Here is a 17,240-nt window from a genome sequence, read left to right on the forward strand (position 1 = left end):
TAATCATACTTGTTGAAGTTTTTAAATTTTACAACTTCAAACTGCATGGGGATTTTTCTATTTCTGTGATGTAAAAAACTCCAAATAACTGAAGTGAAAGGAACATTTTAAAATAGAATCTGCTGTAACTGTTTTAGTGGTTGGCTGTATGTTTCCATTATTCTGTGTATCTAGAGACTGAAACATCAACCTAGTTCATCAGACTGTGACCTGTGACCTTTCAGTGGCTCCTAATTACTTTGTCAGTGATCTAACAGAACTGAGGCTTTCATCTCATTTTTTTGCTGCAGATTGATTTTAACAACAGAATGAAACAATGGCATCTAGAGTTTTATTTTGCTTTGATTTATTTTATGTGTTTTCAGGCTGAAACCAATACGCTTTTTTATATATATATATATATATATATATATATATATATATATATATTTTTTTTTTTTCCCCTACCAACTGAGCAGTCCAAAACCAAACTTTAAAGAAGAAACAGACGTTTTTATGACTTTCTTTGAACAATAGTTTTTCTTGTCCTGGTTCCCTCATGTTTGTTGACCAGAGCTGAGGATTTCCCCCCTGACCCCTGACCTTTCTGCTGTGCTCCTTCATGACGCCGTTTATTCTCTGACCAACATCTGACAGGTGACAGGTCACTTCTGAAGACAGAAACTAATATTGTTAAAGGTGCAGTATTATGTTTTTCAGCCACATAGGATCATTTTAGAGCACAATCAACTCACTTTCAGTAGTTGTGAAAATCATATATCAAATATGACTTAAAAGAAATTTTACTTTGTAATTTGACACCTTGAAATTGGACCTCTGTCTCTTTAAGACACTCCTGCCCTTTCTGAAGCTCCGCCTTCAGACAGTCATCCCTACATGGCTCTATTAACCCTTTAATAGCTCAGCAGATGTTTACTAATTGATGCTGACTAGTCTGAAGGACCTGAGTGGGGGAGCTACTTCTTGAGGTGGAGCTAGGTCCACCCAGGCGTTTTGCACAGCTGAATGGTTGTCATGGAGATTAAAGGATTTCTCAGACATGCTTGAAAGAATCAAAACAAAACTCCAGGTTTGTTTCTGATGAGGAAATAATATCATGATGTAAAGCTCTAAAATGTCAAGATTTCATAATACCTTCCCTTTAAGATATATCAGAATAAAAGTCCAGATGTATCCCCAAACCTATCTGTTAAAAAAGAAAGTCATCCATTATTTTCCTTCCACTTCATAATTATGTGCTGCCTTGTGTTGCTCTGCTGCATAAAATCCCAGTAAAATATGTCAGTTATAATGAGACAAATTTGAAAAGTTCAGTTTGTCTGAATACTTTTTGAAGGTGTTTGTCTGTTAGTGTCAACAAATGTGATTTTAACACATGCTAACAGGTAGACAAGTCTGGTCTCTTGTGTTTTGTCCTGTTTATTTTTCTGTCTCTGATTCTTGTCTTGTTCAATTTGCATGTATGTGAATTTAAAGTCAGTCAGAAATGTGTTTCTGTTTTTTTTTTCTGATTCCTGTCTGTCTGTATCTGTGTGTTCACGTCCAGCTCTGCTCCTGCAGGACTCAGAGTGGCCTTGCTCTCCTGCTCTGTTTCTCCTCTTCTTCATGCTCTGTAAATCTGCAGACCACACTCCAACATGTGCCCAATAACCCTTCTTCCTCCCTCTCGCGTCCCTTGGCCGTGAGACTTTGAGTAGGACGTCTCTGCCCCTTGATGTCTTTACGGCTTGTTTAGCCACAAGCCTTTTCTGCCTGCGATCATTTCTAATCCCTGCGAGGCCGTAAACCGCTCTGCTTCGGCCAAGACCGGGTCATAGTGTACGGCGTTTCAGTCCTGGGGTAGAGAAAGTTTGATCACTTTTATGTCCTTAATGTCTCCTGATTGCCAGATATACAGTGGCAGTAGCAGTAACAGGACACTGTAAGGTTTTTTTCTTCTTTTTGATTTTTCTGGGACGCCTTGAGGGGAACTGCCAGCCAGTCAGCAGTTATCACACTCCCCTATCATTTAAATCGCTCCGTGTGTGACATGACTGGCAACAGTGCCCATTAAGGGTTTTCTGCCTGACAAAATGAGTTCCAGCTGTAAAATCAGAGCCCATGAAATACCATATAATCACCCCTGACAGATGCCTCTTTCAGTGCTCAATCATTGGTCAGCAGACAGACAAAATGGCACAAACACCTGGAGGAGCAGGAGGAACTCAGCAAAACAAAAACAGCACACATCTTTTAGGTTCTAGTTTCAAGCTTCTTGGAAAAAGAATGATTTATATTCATGATTTTTTGCTAAAGTTGAATGAATTTTTTATTAGGACTTTGTGTCACCTGCAGGTTCGCCAGTGGCAGGTTCTGCTGCTGCCACTGCCGAGGAGAGGTCTTCCTGTGACAACACAGAGTTCGGCTGCTGTCCCGATGGAAAGACCCCGTCCAGCACCCCAGAGGGCGCCAACTGTCCCCGTAAGTCAACATGCAGCGCCCTGAAGAAGAGCACTTCCTCTAACCTCAGGCCTGCTGTCTGTCTCTGCTCTGTTTTAACTGTTTTTATTGAAGCATCTCAACAGATTAGAAGACAGTTGTAAAATCAATTTCTGTAAGTCTGTTCAGGAACTGTAGCTTCCATTACACACAGTCATTAAACACAGATTAATTTAGTTCATCCATGTATTCCTGTTAACCTGAAAAACCCAAATTCACCAATCAAATGCCTGGAGGAACGGCGGAGCTCATCAGGCCAAACATTTCAGGTGCGGAGGTTTAGTACAGAGATGTTGTGTGAAGGCAGAGCATCAAAAAGAGCAGGAGCTTCTTAAAGACACAGACGCACAATTTCAATATGTCAATTTGCTAAATCAGATTAAGCTATGTTTGATATATGCAGCAGGGAGCATAATTAGTCGATTGTGCTATAAAATTGAACTATTTGGAAAACATATATGATTCTGCCCCTTTATTGAACTTTGCTTCACATCCCTTGCTTACGCTTTTCCTTTCACTCAACTTTTCGTTGTTATTTTTACATACATAAGTCTGTGAACAGCAAGCGTCTTAAACAATTAGCTTTGTTGTCTTCTCCTCCTTGTGGAGGACCAGCAGTCTTCTCCATGATTGTGAGGCTGAAACTCAATGTTTCTCTGATAAAATTATTTTTTCTTTTAATCAGTAATATGCAAGATTTAAATTTTCTGATAAATTGAATATCGTCATGTGTGGAATGAATATGTTTTAAACTGAATCACTGAGACAGTATAGTGGTATTGTAATGAAGTGAGATGTTCTTGAACATGTCTTTGGTTCATAGTTCATGTCTGCTGCAGCTGGCTGACATTTAAATGACTTAATCAGATTAAAGGAGATTGTTGCCCCTCTCTAACTCCATGAGTGCTGCTGAGTGTTGCTTATTTTGCCACAGCTGATGAAGAATTGACCAAACACTGATGAATGTTGAGCATGCGTGTGCAGCGTGACCTTCAGTTTGTGATGCTCCAAATAAAATAGAAAAACGGCCTGGCGTTAAGAGAAGAGCGTATGATCAATAAAATGAAGCAAATCACATCAAGGGCAAACCTGGCTCAATGCTGGCTGGGTCTGGGGAATTCCTGCCACTGCCAGGAGGGGGAGACGGTCTGTGGGTTAGCAGAGGTCCTTCTTATATTTTGTTTTTATAAAAACAAACGTTTTGCATGTTGAGTGGAGGGATTTTTTTGCTACTCCATCTGCTTCTAACAGAGAGAACAGGTGGTCTGGTTTGACTCTGCACATTTTAAATCATCTGATTTCTATACATTAAACTCTAATTGACAGCTGGTTGGAGATGTTGTTGGTCTTAATGAAGCTTTGTTCGTTATAAACATGTTTACATCTGCCCATCATGATGTTTTCATTTTCAGTGATGCATTTCAGTGGCTTTTATTTCCTGGTGATGATTTAACAAATAGTTTTAATGAGTTGTACCAGTTTGAATTTACTGCAGATTTGAGGGATTGTTCTGTCTCTTCTTGTCTGACATTGTTAAATTAATTTAAATTGGTTGGTTTTCACTCATATGTTGAACATGTTTCCAGTCGGCACGTTGAACAGGTTTGAGGTCAGGCCAGAGCAGAAGCCTCATGTTAACCTGCTGGTTTGTCTGTTTGGGATCAAACACACGACCCTAACCTGCACTCTCTGAGAGGGCTTATTCAGATTTATTATGATTAATTGATTATTGAAATAATTGTCTACTAATTTAGTAACCAATGAACCATTAACTGGACTATACAAACTAAGAGAACCAATTTTGCTGAAAGAACAATACATCCTCAGCAATGATTCAGCCAAAACTGTCAAGAGTTCTACCCATAACTCTTTTAGTAGCAAAGTTTATCTTCACCTGGTTCAAATTATGTAAAAAAAAAAATCCAATTAAGCACCTTTTGCTATCCAATTATTAACCAGTTAATCCAAAGAGTAGATCATCTCTCCACTACACTGATGTTAAGCCAAGCAGAAAGCTGAACTCTTGACATGTTGATGTTAAAAGTATTTTTTCGTTGCAGATGCTTCCTTTACTACAAATGATAGAGCATTCACTAAAAAACGTAACAACAGGTTAATTTTCTTATTTAAAAAAGGAAAGGACATGAGCTTGTAATTTCATGTGCTCAGATTTTGCTGGTCGCTGAGATGATATGAATGGAGAGGGATCGACGTTGAGCTCTTAACTCTCTGCCTGTTTGGATGAGAGGAAATCCACAGTAAACACAATCTTCTGCACCTGGGGAAAATCAACTATTCAAATCTCTCTCATAGGGCCTAAATGATAGTAAAATCCCATGCACATCATGAAATCAGACAAATGTTACATTTTGGTTCCACTTTATTTAATGCGGTCCTGTATTTTGGCTTCCATGTGTTTCTGCTTTGCCTTTCATTCAGCTCTTCTACATCCCTTGCTACTCACAGATACTTTACCTTCACCATTGGCTCCCTGAGCCACCTCTCGCTCTTTCAGCCTCAGCCGAGTCAATCTCAAACCACTCTTGCATCAGCTCATTTCTCTTTGGAGTTGAGTGCAGGGAGAGCCAAAAGACTACCAGAGGGCGAGCAGCGCCGTTGTACCAATCAGTGCTTTCTGCCACAGCCCATTCATGAAGATAAAGGGTTTCTTTTTTCCCCGCTCGGCTAGAGAGGCAAGCCTCTCCAGCCTTTGACTCCCTCCAGCTCCCCGCCTCAGTCTGTCCCCAGTGCTGGGTTATTTGACGGATTGTGAAAAGAGGGATTCTCTCGGCTCCCCAGGGAGCTCTAGGTCACAACTTGCGAGAGTCGAGGCCACAAATTAGAGTGAGGAGTTGCATTTCTGGCGTGCAGAAGGTCCGAGAGCCTCCTAGTAAACCAGCAGAGTTTATAGCCTTTACATGATCTCAAGATGCGACCTTCCATGTTTGTTTCGGCCGCAGAATTTATAGCTAAACAAAGGCGAGGGAGGAATTCAGTGACCTTTGACTTTGAGTGAAAGCAGGTTTTAGCTGGAAGATGAACATTACAACAAATCATCCCAAAGCTTGTAAATATTTATCTCGGCAAACAAAAGACGGTGCAGCAGCGATCAATACTTCATTCAGCTCAAGTGTTCCCAATAAATTCAGGCTGAGTGATTGATTGATCAATATGCCTGGATCTTTTTCCCCTGTAAGACAGCCTTGGGTGATCTTCCCCTCATTAGTAATGAAATGACACATCCCTCAATGCTTCGGCTGCTGTCTCATCAAGCAGTCTAGTTATTGATATCTGCTACAGTGACAGAAGAAGAAGGACTAATTATTTATTGTTCCACACTTTATAGAGACATCACATGCTGAAGTTAACACTGAGAGTCTCGTTTTGGGCATTCGTCGACCTTGGAGAGTGTAAACTATGGAAATCTTTCCCTCCATTTTGTCTCCTTACAGCCACAAGCTTGAATGATTTTGTTTGAGTTTTATGTGAACGAAGTCTGGAACGGTTGTGAAGAGAAAAGGAAAACTTTGAATCTTTTGATTCTTAGGGCATTTTCACATCTGATAGTTTGGTACTCCCTGTTGGATTGGGGTGAAAACTGCAACATTTGTTACATTTCAGCTGGTGTGGTTCACTTTCACACTGCACCATATCAAACATCCAAACCAATTAAAAAACATGTTTCCCTCCTTGCCTGTGAGGGCGCTACACCAAGAACTACTCAAAGAAACGACACAAAAGCCTCTAAAGAAAATGAGCAACAAATATGGAGTAGTGTCAGATTTTAGCTGTGGTAGGATTTCTATTTTTTCTTTGGGAAAGACAACAAGCCATTTTTCCCTCTTACACTAGACTCACGCTTTTGTTTTGGTTGCATTTACTCAGAATGCCTTGCAGTATGGTCCTGCTTTTTAGAGCGGTCTCATGTCGTCAAACATTAGAACATTTTCATATTAATTTGAAAAGTAGCTACGTATTCCTCTGTGGGATGTTAGGCGCTTCTCTCTGCTGATTGGGCTTCATGACTCTGTTTGTTCATTAACAACATTAACAGAACAGCTGAATTTATACTGATACCAAGCTACTCTTTATTTGGTTCCTCTACCGCCACTTTGGTTCACTGTACTCTGTTAAAGGGTGTCAGACTAATTTTATTTTTTATTTTTTTATCAGTAAAAGACTGGAAAACCCATATATTACGTTAATTCCACTTCACACTTACCCAATAAAATACATTGAAATATATGGTTATAATCAGGGGTGAAAGTAAGGGGGTGCGGTAGGGTACTGCATACCCCTAAAAGATTTAACAGGGGTACGCAGTACCTGCAAGAGAGAGGAGCGGCTGTCTGCTGTAAAAAATTAACGGGTTCACTGTGCAGCCGTAACTGATTAGTTTTTCAAGAACAATCCAAAACACGGCTTAATCAGTTAATAAATAGCTCCCCCTCCCCCCCCATTTCATATTGTTTCTGAACTGTTCTTTGTTAGAGCAGGCCTGCAATATGTCAATAGCGGAAGGTTTTGAGTCGATCTTGGCATTAGGTGACGAACTAAACGCCGCCAGGAGGCTGAGACCAGCACGTCCTCCTCTGGCTCCTTATCAAAACGTTCGTAACTTTATTAAAGAACAACAACAAAAAGTCAACAAAACATTTTCAAATTAATGACCCAACAACAATAATAATCTCAGTAATTATTGTTTCAACAAGGTGTTAAGTAATTCTGTGCGTTTCGGTTCCATTACCAAAATAACTAGCAGAGCAGGAGATTAAATTAACTAATCAACCACCACTGTGTTCAGGGAGGCTTATTAATAATCTCAAAATAAATATCAGGCCTGAAAACCTGATATCGTAACGGAGTGAATGTTATGTTTTTAACGTAATCAGTGCTCGGCTCGAGGGGCGAGCGGTTGCCACGGCAACGGGTGTGCTAAACGACAAAGAGAGAGACGGAGAGTAAAAAGGTGCGAGTGGTTTAGAGTTGATCACCTGTTTGGGTTGTTTTACCTTTGCTGTGATGCATCACAGCCGCTGTAGTTAATGAAAGTTCAATAAACGACAAACTTGGACTAATTATCTTGTTAGTCTGTGAGTATATGTAATTTACAACAAACATCAAACACAGTAAATATGTTTCATTAAGTATTTAACAAACAAATGGCTGCGATAATTATGTGAAATTAAATTGTCTAATTCAAAAATAATAGTTTTATTGCTCTCTGGCATCTTGCTTTTGTTACCCTGCAACCTAGGATGGCTGAGGGTAATGTATTGGATGATCTTCCCTCGACGTGTGATGCTGTGGTATGAGAAAGACGAGACACACACGTTGAGCTTCCTTCACATTCAACCGGAAGATTTATTCTTCTTGTGTGTTATAAACGCTCTTCATATACAACATACTTCAGGTAGAGAACCATTAACTTCATTACATCAGAAATTACTGCATATTTAAACCAAACAACATTCTTTTAACATGTTCCATTTAGCATTATGAATTCTATCAAATTACAAAATTAATTCACAAATAACTTTCACTTCTCTAAACCATATTAATTTTGTAATTAGTGCTTTAAATTCAAGACCTTGTCCTCTTTTCTGAGACCTTTTGTATTTAACTATCAAAATAAAATATATAAAATATATTTTAACATTTAAGCATTTTAGCTTTCAACAATGTCCATTGTTTCAGTAGAACAATATTTTACATCTTGCATACACAACTATTCTCTCAATATCAAACTGAAAAAGGCGTAATGCTCCTTTAATACTATGCCTTGGTACTCGGTTTCACACGAGGATATAGTTTATCTGGTTTTTCAACAAACCCATGAAAAACATCACCTTTATAAAATAAAGAAACCAGAACAATGTCCTTTGAGTGAGAACTCTCTCAAAAAGTGCAAAACACAAGTTCAAATGAACTCCGCTGTCCTTCAGCTAGCTCCTCAGCTAGCTCACACACGTGTAGAGGCCCGCTAGCATTAGCTCCCATTAACCTTCATGAACAAGTCTCGTTTTCGTACACAATAACAATTACAAAGCGAACTTCGCGACTCATTATTTGAGATTCGATTTAAGAACCTTTCAATTCTTCCAAGAAACTAATGTATATGTATAAAACGCATTTTTACTGACCTGTGGTATGAGAAAGACGAGACACACACGTTGAGCTTCCTTCACATTCAACCAGAAGATTTATTCTTCTTGTGTGCTCAATCTTCTCTATGCCACCAACACGGCAGCGCACCTACCGGTTGTGTGCGGAATTGCATAGGACAAATTAGGACTAACTAAAATGACACTAAAGAACTTAGTACAATGAGAAATTAAAGATACAAAAATAAAAAATTATGTTGGGGTGCCTATTTTCTTACTTATTGTTTTAATTTACTATTGACAAATTATTCACCCCTCTACACTTTGAACTCAGAGTCTGAGAGGCTTTTCCTCTATCAAAATTTTTTTTACTTCTTATTTAGTGGAAATATTGATGTTGTTGAGACTTTCTCCAAAATAATAACCTTTCTCAACCTTTATAGCTCCACTGTGAAAATGAGGCTCTAACATTCACAAATGACAGTGAAATAAAATCCAGTCCAACATCTGGTTTGAGGTGATTCCTCTGGAACCTGTTGGAGGAAAAATATCCCAAGTTCAGAAGATGAGCTTTAACCTAACAGAGCTCTGTGGTTCCTCCTGTCAGGATGAGAGTCAGGGTGAGGAGGAGCCATGTTAGGAAGATGAAGCTGCAGGAGCTTCAGAACAAACAGGTCATGATGCTGGGCTACTGATTATCCCTCTGTCTGGACACAGGATCAATAGAACCAGTTTAAAAGATAAAATGAATGGTTATATGCCAGACATGGAAAACTGGGATGGACTCCATGACATGATGTTCAGAATTTAGGTCTCATGGCATCTCAACACAGGGCCGTGCAGAGACCACTAAAGGGGCAAGTGCTCAAAAAAAAAAAGGGCACATCTAACCGCATTCTAGGACAGAATATTAACAAAGCCTATCAGCTTTCAGAGTTTAATAAACAATGATAAATTACAAAATTGTGAGATATACAATCAAAGCTAACGAATATCTCTATATAGAGCATAACACTATGTATATGTAAGATATTTTATTAGTAATTTCTTTCTGCAGTTCTATTTTATTATAGGAAAGTATTGCAATATTCAAACCCGCAATTTAGTAAGATATGTAAATCAGAGCTAGACCACCAGACATATTTTGTCTTTACAGAATTACACTATTAAAAATATAAACAAGGGCACAATGCAACCTTTTAGTGAACTGTAATCTATAAAAAAGAGCTGCCTGTTTGCTGCAGTGGAGATGAAGATGGTCCATTTAGGAAAGCAGAGCTACAGACGTGGAACTGCAGACAAAAAAAATAAAAAATAAGCAAATATTTAATTGTTAATGCATGTCACCATTAGTTTTGCTTAAAAAACTTTTTTAAAAATTAAAATCACACATTTTTATCTCATGAATTGAAAAAATTATTTGCAAAACAAACTTATTTGCGCATGTCAGAAATCTTTTCTTGCTATTCTAAGTTTTTGTTTGTGACTCAAAGTTTTGCTTGTGATTCTCACATGACGTCATGGGCAGGACCTAAAATCACAACAAAAGATTTCTGATGTGTGCAAATAAAAGTTTGTTTGGCAAATAACTTTTTAAGTTCACAAGACAAAAATGAGTTATTTAATTTAAACAAAAAGTTTTTTAAACAAAATTTTTTGTTTAAAAAAAGAAATCATTACAAGTCCAAATGTTTTGATTACAATTTTATTTTACTTAACTGAGGTTAGTTAGTTTTTTTTTTCATTGAATAATTGGGAAAAAATTAACTTCATACTCTGTGAACCAGACCCTAAACTTAAAGTCTGGGTTGAGTTGTTTCCCCTTCATTAATGACATACATTATATCTATCATGGTAATTCAGGGTGAGTTATTTTTAATTCTAAATGAATATGGTCTATTTTTTAAGTGCTATTCTCCTTCAAGATACATTTACCTGATGCTAGAATAAATGCAATTTACATTATGCAGCAAAGCAAATTAGAAGATCTGACATATCCATTATGGAGATGATCGGTTTTGGACGGGCGATGTGCCCTTATTGCATAAGCGACACTGAAGAATGACTGATGTCATTAACAATACAGGGAAGAAACTTTTCAGTTATCTTGCTTTGCTAGCAAAGTCGTTAGCTAGGAGCTAGCTAATAGCACAACAACAACAGCCTAATGTCTGTATGATAAAAATACTGAATCGATAGATAAGAACAGTTTTTCCTCACCTGGTTGTCTCCTCCCCTCAGTAGTTCTTCAGAGAAAGGCAGACAGAGGCCTGTCAGTGTCTGTTGTATTTCATTACCTCTCTGCTTAAACCGCGACTCCGTGCTGAAGCAGAAATGATACTTTCAACGTTCTCCGTCATCTGACAAGTAGGAAGTCTACTCCACTTTATTCATTATTCACCAAAAATATATATTTTTTAATTCACCAAAAACTGTTCTGTAATCTGGAACGTTCGCTACGTTCAGCTCCAGTTAGCCGCTTTATCTCAATGCGCGAGAGCCATTTGCGTCATGCGTGACGGGCAAAAGGTCAAAGGTAACAAGGTGACCGGAGGGCTTATTATATTGTACAAAAAAAACCCCAACAAAAAAACAAATTATTTTAGTACATGTTATTATGTGTCAGAAGAGGGCTTGGGAAATAATAATACAAAAACATAAATAAATAAAAATGACCAAAAGGGCAGTTGGGGGCAAGGAGCAAAAGGGGCAGGTGCTAAAGTCCCCCCTCCCCCCTCCGCACGTGCCTGTCTCAACATGTCAACATTGGAGCCAGTGGGCTGAAGGAAATACAGCTCTATTTTGTAACAATTCAAGAGCTAACCAGCTTTTATCGCTTCGCAAAAAAATTAATCAGCACAGAAACTCCAAAGCACAGAAAGAAGCAGTTATATTAAAAAAAAAAAAAAAAAAAAAAAATTCCCTTCTCACCCTCCGCGGGTGGTCTCTTTCATCCTCTGAGCTCGGGTCCTCTACCAGAGGCCTGGGAGCTTGAGGGTTCTGCGCAGTATCTTGGCTGTGCCTAGAACTGCACATTTCTGGACTGAGATGTCTGATGTTGTTCCTGGGATCTGTTTTAGCCACTGCTCCAGTTTGGGGGTGACTGCCCCGAGGGGCCTGATGACCACAGGCACCACTGTGGTCTTCACCTTCCAGGCCTTCTCCAGTTCCTCCCTGAGGCCCTGGTATTTCTCCAGTTTCTCGTGCTCCTTTTTCCTGATGTTGTGGTCACTTGGTATTGCTACATCCACCACAACGGCTTTCCTCTGTTCTTTATCCACCACCACAATGTCCGGTTGGTTCGACATTACCATCTTGTCTGTCTGGATCTGGAAGTCCCACAGGATCTTAGCTCGGTCATTCTCCACCACCTTTGGGGGTGTTCCCCACTTTGATCTCGGGGCTTCCAGTCCATATTCTGCACAGATGTTCCTGTACACTATGCCCGCCACTTGGTTATGTCGTTCCATGTACACTTTCCCTGCCAGCATCTTGCACCCTGCTGTTATGTGCTGGACTGTCTCAGGGGCCTCCTTGCACAACGTACACCTTGGGTCTTGTCTGGTGTGGTAGATCTGAGCCTCTATTGCTCTGGTGTTTAGGGCCTGTTCCTGTGCAGCCAGGATGAGGGCCTCTGTGCTGTCCTTGAGTCCAGCTTTTTCCAGTCATTGGTAGGATTTCCTTATATCAGCCACTTCAGTTATTTGTCAGTGGTACATCCCATGTAGGGGCTTGTCCTCCCATGATGGTGCCTCCAGCACCTTGTCCTCTGTTCCCCATTGTCTGAGACATTCGCTGAGCACGTTGTCTGTTGAGGCTTTGTCCTTGATGTATTTATGGATCTTGGATGTTTCATCCTGGACAGTGGCTCTCACACTCACTAGTCCTCTGCCTCCTTCCTTGCGATTCGTGTACAGTCTCAGGGTGCTGGATTTGGGGTGGAACCCTCCATGCATGTTTAGTAGCTTCCGAGTCTTAACATCCGTGGCCTTTATCTCTTCCATTGACCAGCTAATTATTCCTGCAGGGCATCTGATTGCTGGTAAGGCATAGCTGTTTATTGCACGGATCTTGTTCTTGCCATTGAGCTGACTTCTCAGGACTTGCCTTATTCATTGGAGGTATTTGGCTGTGGCTCCTTTCCTTGTGACCTCATCAAGGTTGCCATTTGCTTGTGGTATTCCCAGGTACTTGTAACTGTGCTCTATGTCTGCTATTGTTCCTTCTGGGAGTGATTGATACCCCTTCAGTGCGGATGACCTTCCCTCTCTTTGTAACCATCTGGCCACACTTCTCTAGTCCCAATGACATCCCAATGTCAATGCTGTAGATCCTGGTGGTGTGGATCAGTGAGTCGATGTCTCGCTCGCTCTTGGCGTACAGCTTGATGTCATCCATGTAGAGGAGGTGACTGATTGTGGCCCCATTCTTAAGTCGGTATCCGTAGCCAGTCTTGTTGATGATTTGGCTGAGGGGGTTCAGGCCTATGCAGAACAGCAGTGGGGACAGAGCATCTCCTTGTTATATGCCACATTTGATGGACACTTGTAGAAGTGGTTTGCAGTTGGCTTCATATATATATGTATATAAATTCCCTTCTCACCCTCCGCGGGTGGTCTCTTTCATCCTCTGAGCTCAGGTCCTCTACCAGAGGCCTGGGAGCTTGAGGGTTCTCCTCCAGTATCTTAGCTGTGCCTAGAACTGCACATTTCTGGACTGAGATGTCTGATGTTGTTCCTGGGATCTGTTTTAGCCATTGCTCCAGTTTGGGGGTGACTGCCCCGAGGGCCCCGATGACCACAGGCACCACTGTGGTCTTCACCTTCCAGGCCTTCTCCAGTTCCTCTCTGAGGCCCTGGTATTTCTCCAGTTTCTCATGCTCCTTTTTCCTGATGTTGTGGTCACTTGGTATTGCTACATCCACTACAACTGTTTCCTCTGTTGTTTATCCACCACCACAATGTACATATATATATATATATATATATATATATATATATACATATATATACTGCTCAAAAAAATAAAGGGAACATTTCACTTTAATTTTGTGTGTGGCTCCGAATCCAGGCCTCCATTGGTTAATAAATTTGATTTCCATTGATGATTTTTGTGTGATTTTGTTGTCAGCACATTCAACTTTGTACAGAACAAAGTATTCAATGAGAATATTTCATTCATTCAGATCTAGGATGTGTTATTTGAGCAGTGTAAAAAATAATATCTCATGATAATAAAAATTCCCTTCTCACCCTCCGTGGGTGGTCTCTTTCATCCTCTGAGCTCGGGTCCTCTATCAGAGGCCTGGGAGCTTGAGGGTTCTCCTCCAGTATCTTGGCTGTGCTTAGAACTGCACATTTCTGGACTGAGATGTCTGATGTTGTTCCTGGGATCTGTTTTAGCCACTGCTCCAGTTTGGGGGTGACTGCCCCGAGGGCCCCGATGACCACAGGCACCACTGTGGTCTTCACCTTCCAGGCCTTCTCCAGTTCCTCTCTGAGGCCCTGGTATTTCTCCAGTTTCTCCTTGTTCCTGATGTTGTGGTCACTTGGTATTGCTACATCCACCACAACGGCTTTCCTCTGTTCTTTATCCACCACCACAATGTCCGGTTGGTTCGCCATTACCATCTTGTCTGTCTGGATCTGGAAGTCCCACAGGATCTTAGCTCGGTCATTCTCCACCACCTTTGGGGGTGTTCCCCACTTTGACCTCGGGGCTTCCAGTCCATATTCGCAGGGCCGTGCAGAGACCACTAAAGGGGCAGGTGCTCAAAAACAAAAAAAGGGCACATCTTACCGCATTCTAGGACAGAATATTAACAAAGCCTCTCAGCTTTCAGAGTTTAATAAACAATGACAAATTACAAAATTGTGAAATATACAATCAAAGCTAAGGTAAATCTCTATACAGAGCATACAACTATGCATATGTAAGATATTTTATTAGTAATTTCTTTCTGCAGGTCTATTTTGTTATGAGAAAGTATTTCAATCTTCAAACCCGCAATTTAGCAAGATATGTAAATCAGAGCTGGAGGTTTAGTTCTGATTTACATATTTTGTCTTTACAGAATTACACTATTAAAAATATAAACAAGGGCACAATGCAACCTTTTAGTGGACTGTAATCTATAAAACAGAGCTGCCTGTTTGCTGCAGTGGAGATGAAGATGGTCCATTTAGGAAAGCAGAGCTGCATCAAACTTTAAGGTGGAACTGCAGAAAAAAAGAAAAAAACAAAAGCAAAAATTGAATTGTTAATGCATGTCACTGTGGGGAAAGCCTACTGAGTTTTTCTTAAAACTTTTTTAACATTTAAATCACACATTTGTCTCATGAAGTGAATTTTTTTTTGCAAAACAAACTTATTTGCACATGTCAGAAATCTTTTCTTGATATTCTAAGTTTTTGTTTGGCTCAAAGTTTTGCTTGTGATTCTCACATGACGTCATGGGCAGGACCCAAAATCACAACAAAATATTTCTGATGTGTGCAAATAAAAGTTTATGTTTGGCAATAACTTTTAAAGTTCACAAGACAAAAATTAGTTATTTAATTTAAAAAAAAGTTTTTTAAACAAAACAATTTGTTTTTTAAAAAAGAAATCATTACAATTCCAAAAGTTTTGATTACAATTTTATTTTACTTATCTGAGGTTAGTTTATTTTTCACCATTGAATAATTGGGGAAAAAATTTAACTTTATACTCTGCGAACCAGACCCTAAACTTTAAGTCTGGGTTGAGTTTTTTCCCCTTCATTAATGACATACATTATATCTATCATGGTAATTCAGGATGAGTTATTTTTAATTCTAAATTAATATCCTTGTTGGACTTTTATTTAAGTGCTATTCTCCTTCAAGATACATTTACTTAACGCCAGAATAAATGCAATGTACATTATGCAGCAAAGGAAATGAGAAGATCTGACATATCCATTATGGAGATGATAAGTTTTGGACGGGCGATGTGCCTCGTACACAGGGAAGAAGCTTTTTATTTATCTAGCTTTGCAAACAAAGTCTTTAGCTAGCAGCTAGCTAATAGCACAACAACAGCAGCCTAATGTCTGTATGATAAAAATACTGAATCGATAGATAAGAACAGTTTTTCCTCACCTGGCTGTCTCCTCCCCTCAGTAATTCTTCAAAGTAAGCCAGACACAGAGGCCTGTCAGTGTCTGTTGTATTTCATTACCTCTCTGCTTAAACCGCGACTCCGTGCTGAAGCAGAAACGATACTTTCAACGTTCTCCGTCATCTGACAAGTAGCAAGTCTACTCCACTTTATTCACCAAAAACGTTTTTATATATATATATATAATTCACCAAAAACTGTTCTGTAATCTGGAACATAGACATATGATCTGGATCGTTCGCTATGCTGAGCTCCAGTTAGCCGCCTTATCTCACAGCGCGAGAGGCAACTGCGTCATGCGTCACGGGCAAAAGGTCAAAGGTAACAAGGTGACCGGAAGGCTTATTATGTTGTACAAAAAAAATAATAATAAAATAATTTTAGTACATGTTATGTGTCAGAAGAGGGCTTTGAAAATAATAATACCAAAAAAAAAAAAAAGACCAAAAGGGCACTTTGGGGCAAGGAGCAAAAAGGGGAGGTGCTCAAGCACCCCCAGCCCCCCCCTCTGCACGTGCCTGCATATTCGGCACAGATGTTCCTGTACACTATGCCCGCCACTTGGTTATGTCGTTCCATGTACACTTTCCCTGCCAGCATCTTGCACCCTGCTCTTATGTGCTGGACTGTCTCAGAGGCCTCTTTGTATATATATATATATATATAAAAATTCCCCTCTCACCCTCCGTGGGTGGTCTCTTTCATCCTCTGAGCTCGGGTCCTCTACCAGAGGCCTGGGAGCTTGAGGGTTCTGCGCAGTATCTTGGCTGTGCCTAGAACTGCACATTTCTGGACTGAGATGTCTGATGTTGTTCCTGGGATCTGTTTGAGCCACTGCTCCAGTTTGGGGGTGACTGCCCCGAGGGCCCCGATGACCACAGGCACCACTGTGGTCTTCACCTTCCAGGCCTTCTCCAGTTCCTCTCTGAGGCCCTGGTATTTCTCCAGTTTCTCATGCTCCTTTTTCCTGATGTTGTGGTCACTTGGTATTGCTACATCCACCACAACGGCTTTCCTCTGTTCTTTATCCACCACCACAATGTCCGGTTGGTTCGCCATTACCATCTTGTCTGTCTGGATCTGGAAGTCCCACAGGATCTTAGCTCGGTCATTCTCCACCACCTTTGGGGGTGTTCCCCACTTTGACCTCGGGGCTTCCAGTCCATATTCTGCACAGATGTTCCTGTACACTATGCCCGCCACTTGGTTATGTCGTTCCATGTACGCTTTCCCTGCCAGCATCTTGCACCCTGCTGTTATGTGCTGGACTGTCTCAGAGGTCTCCTTGCACAACCTACACCTTGGGTCTTGTCTGGTGTGGTAGATCTGAGCTTCTATTGCTCTGGTGTTTATATATATATAAACACCAGAGCAATATATATATATATATATATATATATATATATATATATATACTTTTGTCATAGTACCCCCAATAATTTAAAACTAATTTCACCCCTGGTTATAATATGACAAAAAGTGGGAAAAGTTTCTGAGCTGTGTAATTTGGTTTTTATT

General features: G+C 40.2%; 1 protein-coding gene across 2 annotated transcripts in view; it reads left to right on the forward strand.

The window, feature by feature from the left end:
• Window positions 1-17,240, forward strand: part of agrn (agrin) — a 552,174-nt gene that overhangs the window by 458,423 nt on the left and 76,511 nt on the right. For both annotated transcript variants that reach the window (XM_088006847.1, XM_088006848.1), the window contains one exon: window positions 2,335-2,460. In XM_088006847.1, coding sequence (XP_087862973.1) covers window positions 2,335-2,460 — 126 coding nt within the window. The remainder of the gene's footprint in view (window positions 1-2,334; window positions 2,461-17,240) is intronic.

This window comes from Poecilia mexicana, unplaced genomic scaffold (assembly GCF_051168715.1).
Source record: "Poecilia mexicana isolate PSO_F unplaced genomic scaffold, ASM5116871v1 scaffold_7, whole genome shotgun sequence".
NCBI lineage: Eukaryota > Metazoa > Chordata > Actinopteri > Cyprinodontiformes > Poeciliidae > Poecilia > Poecilia mexicana.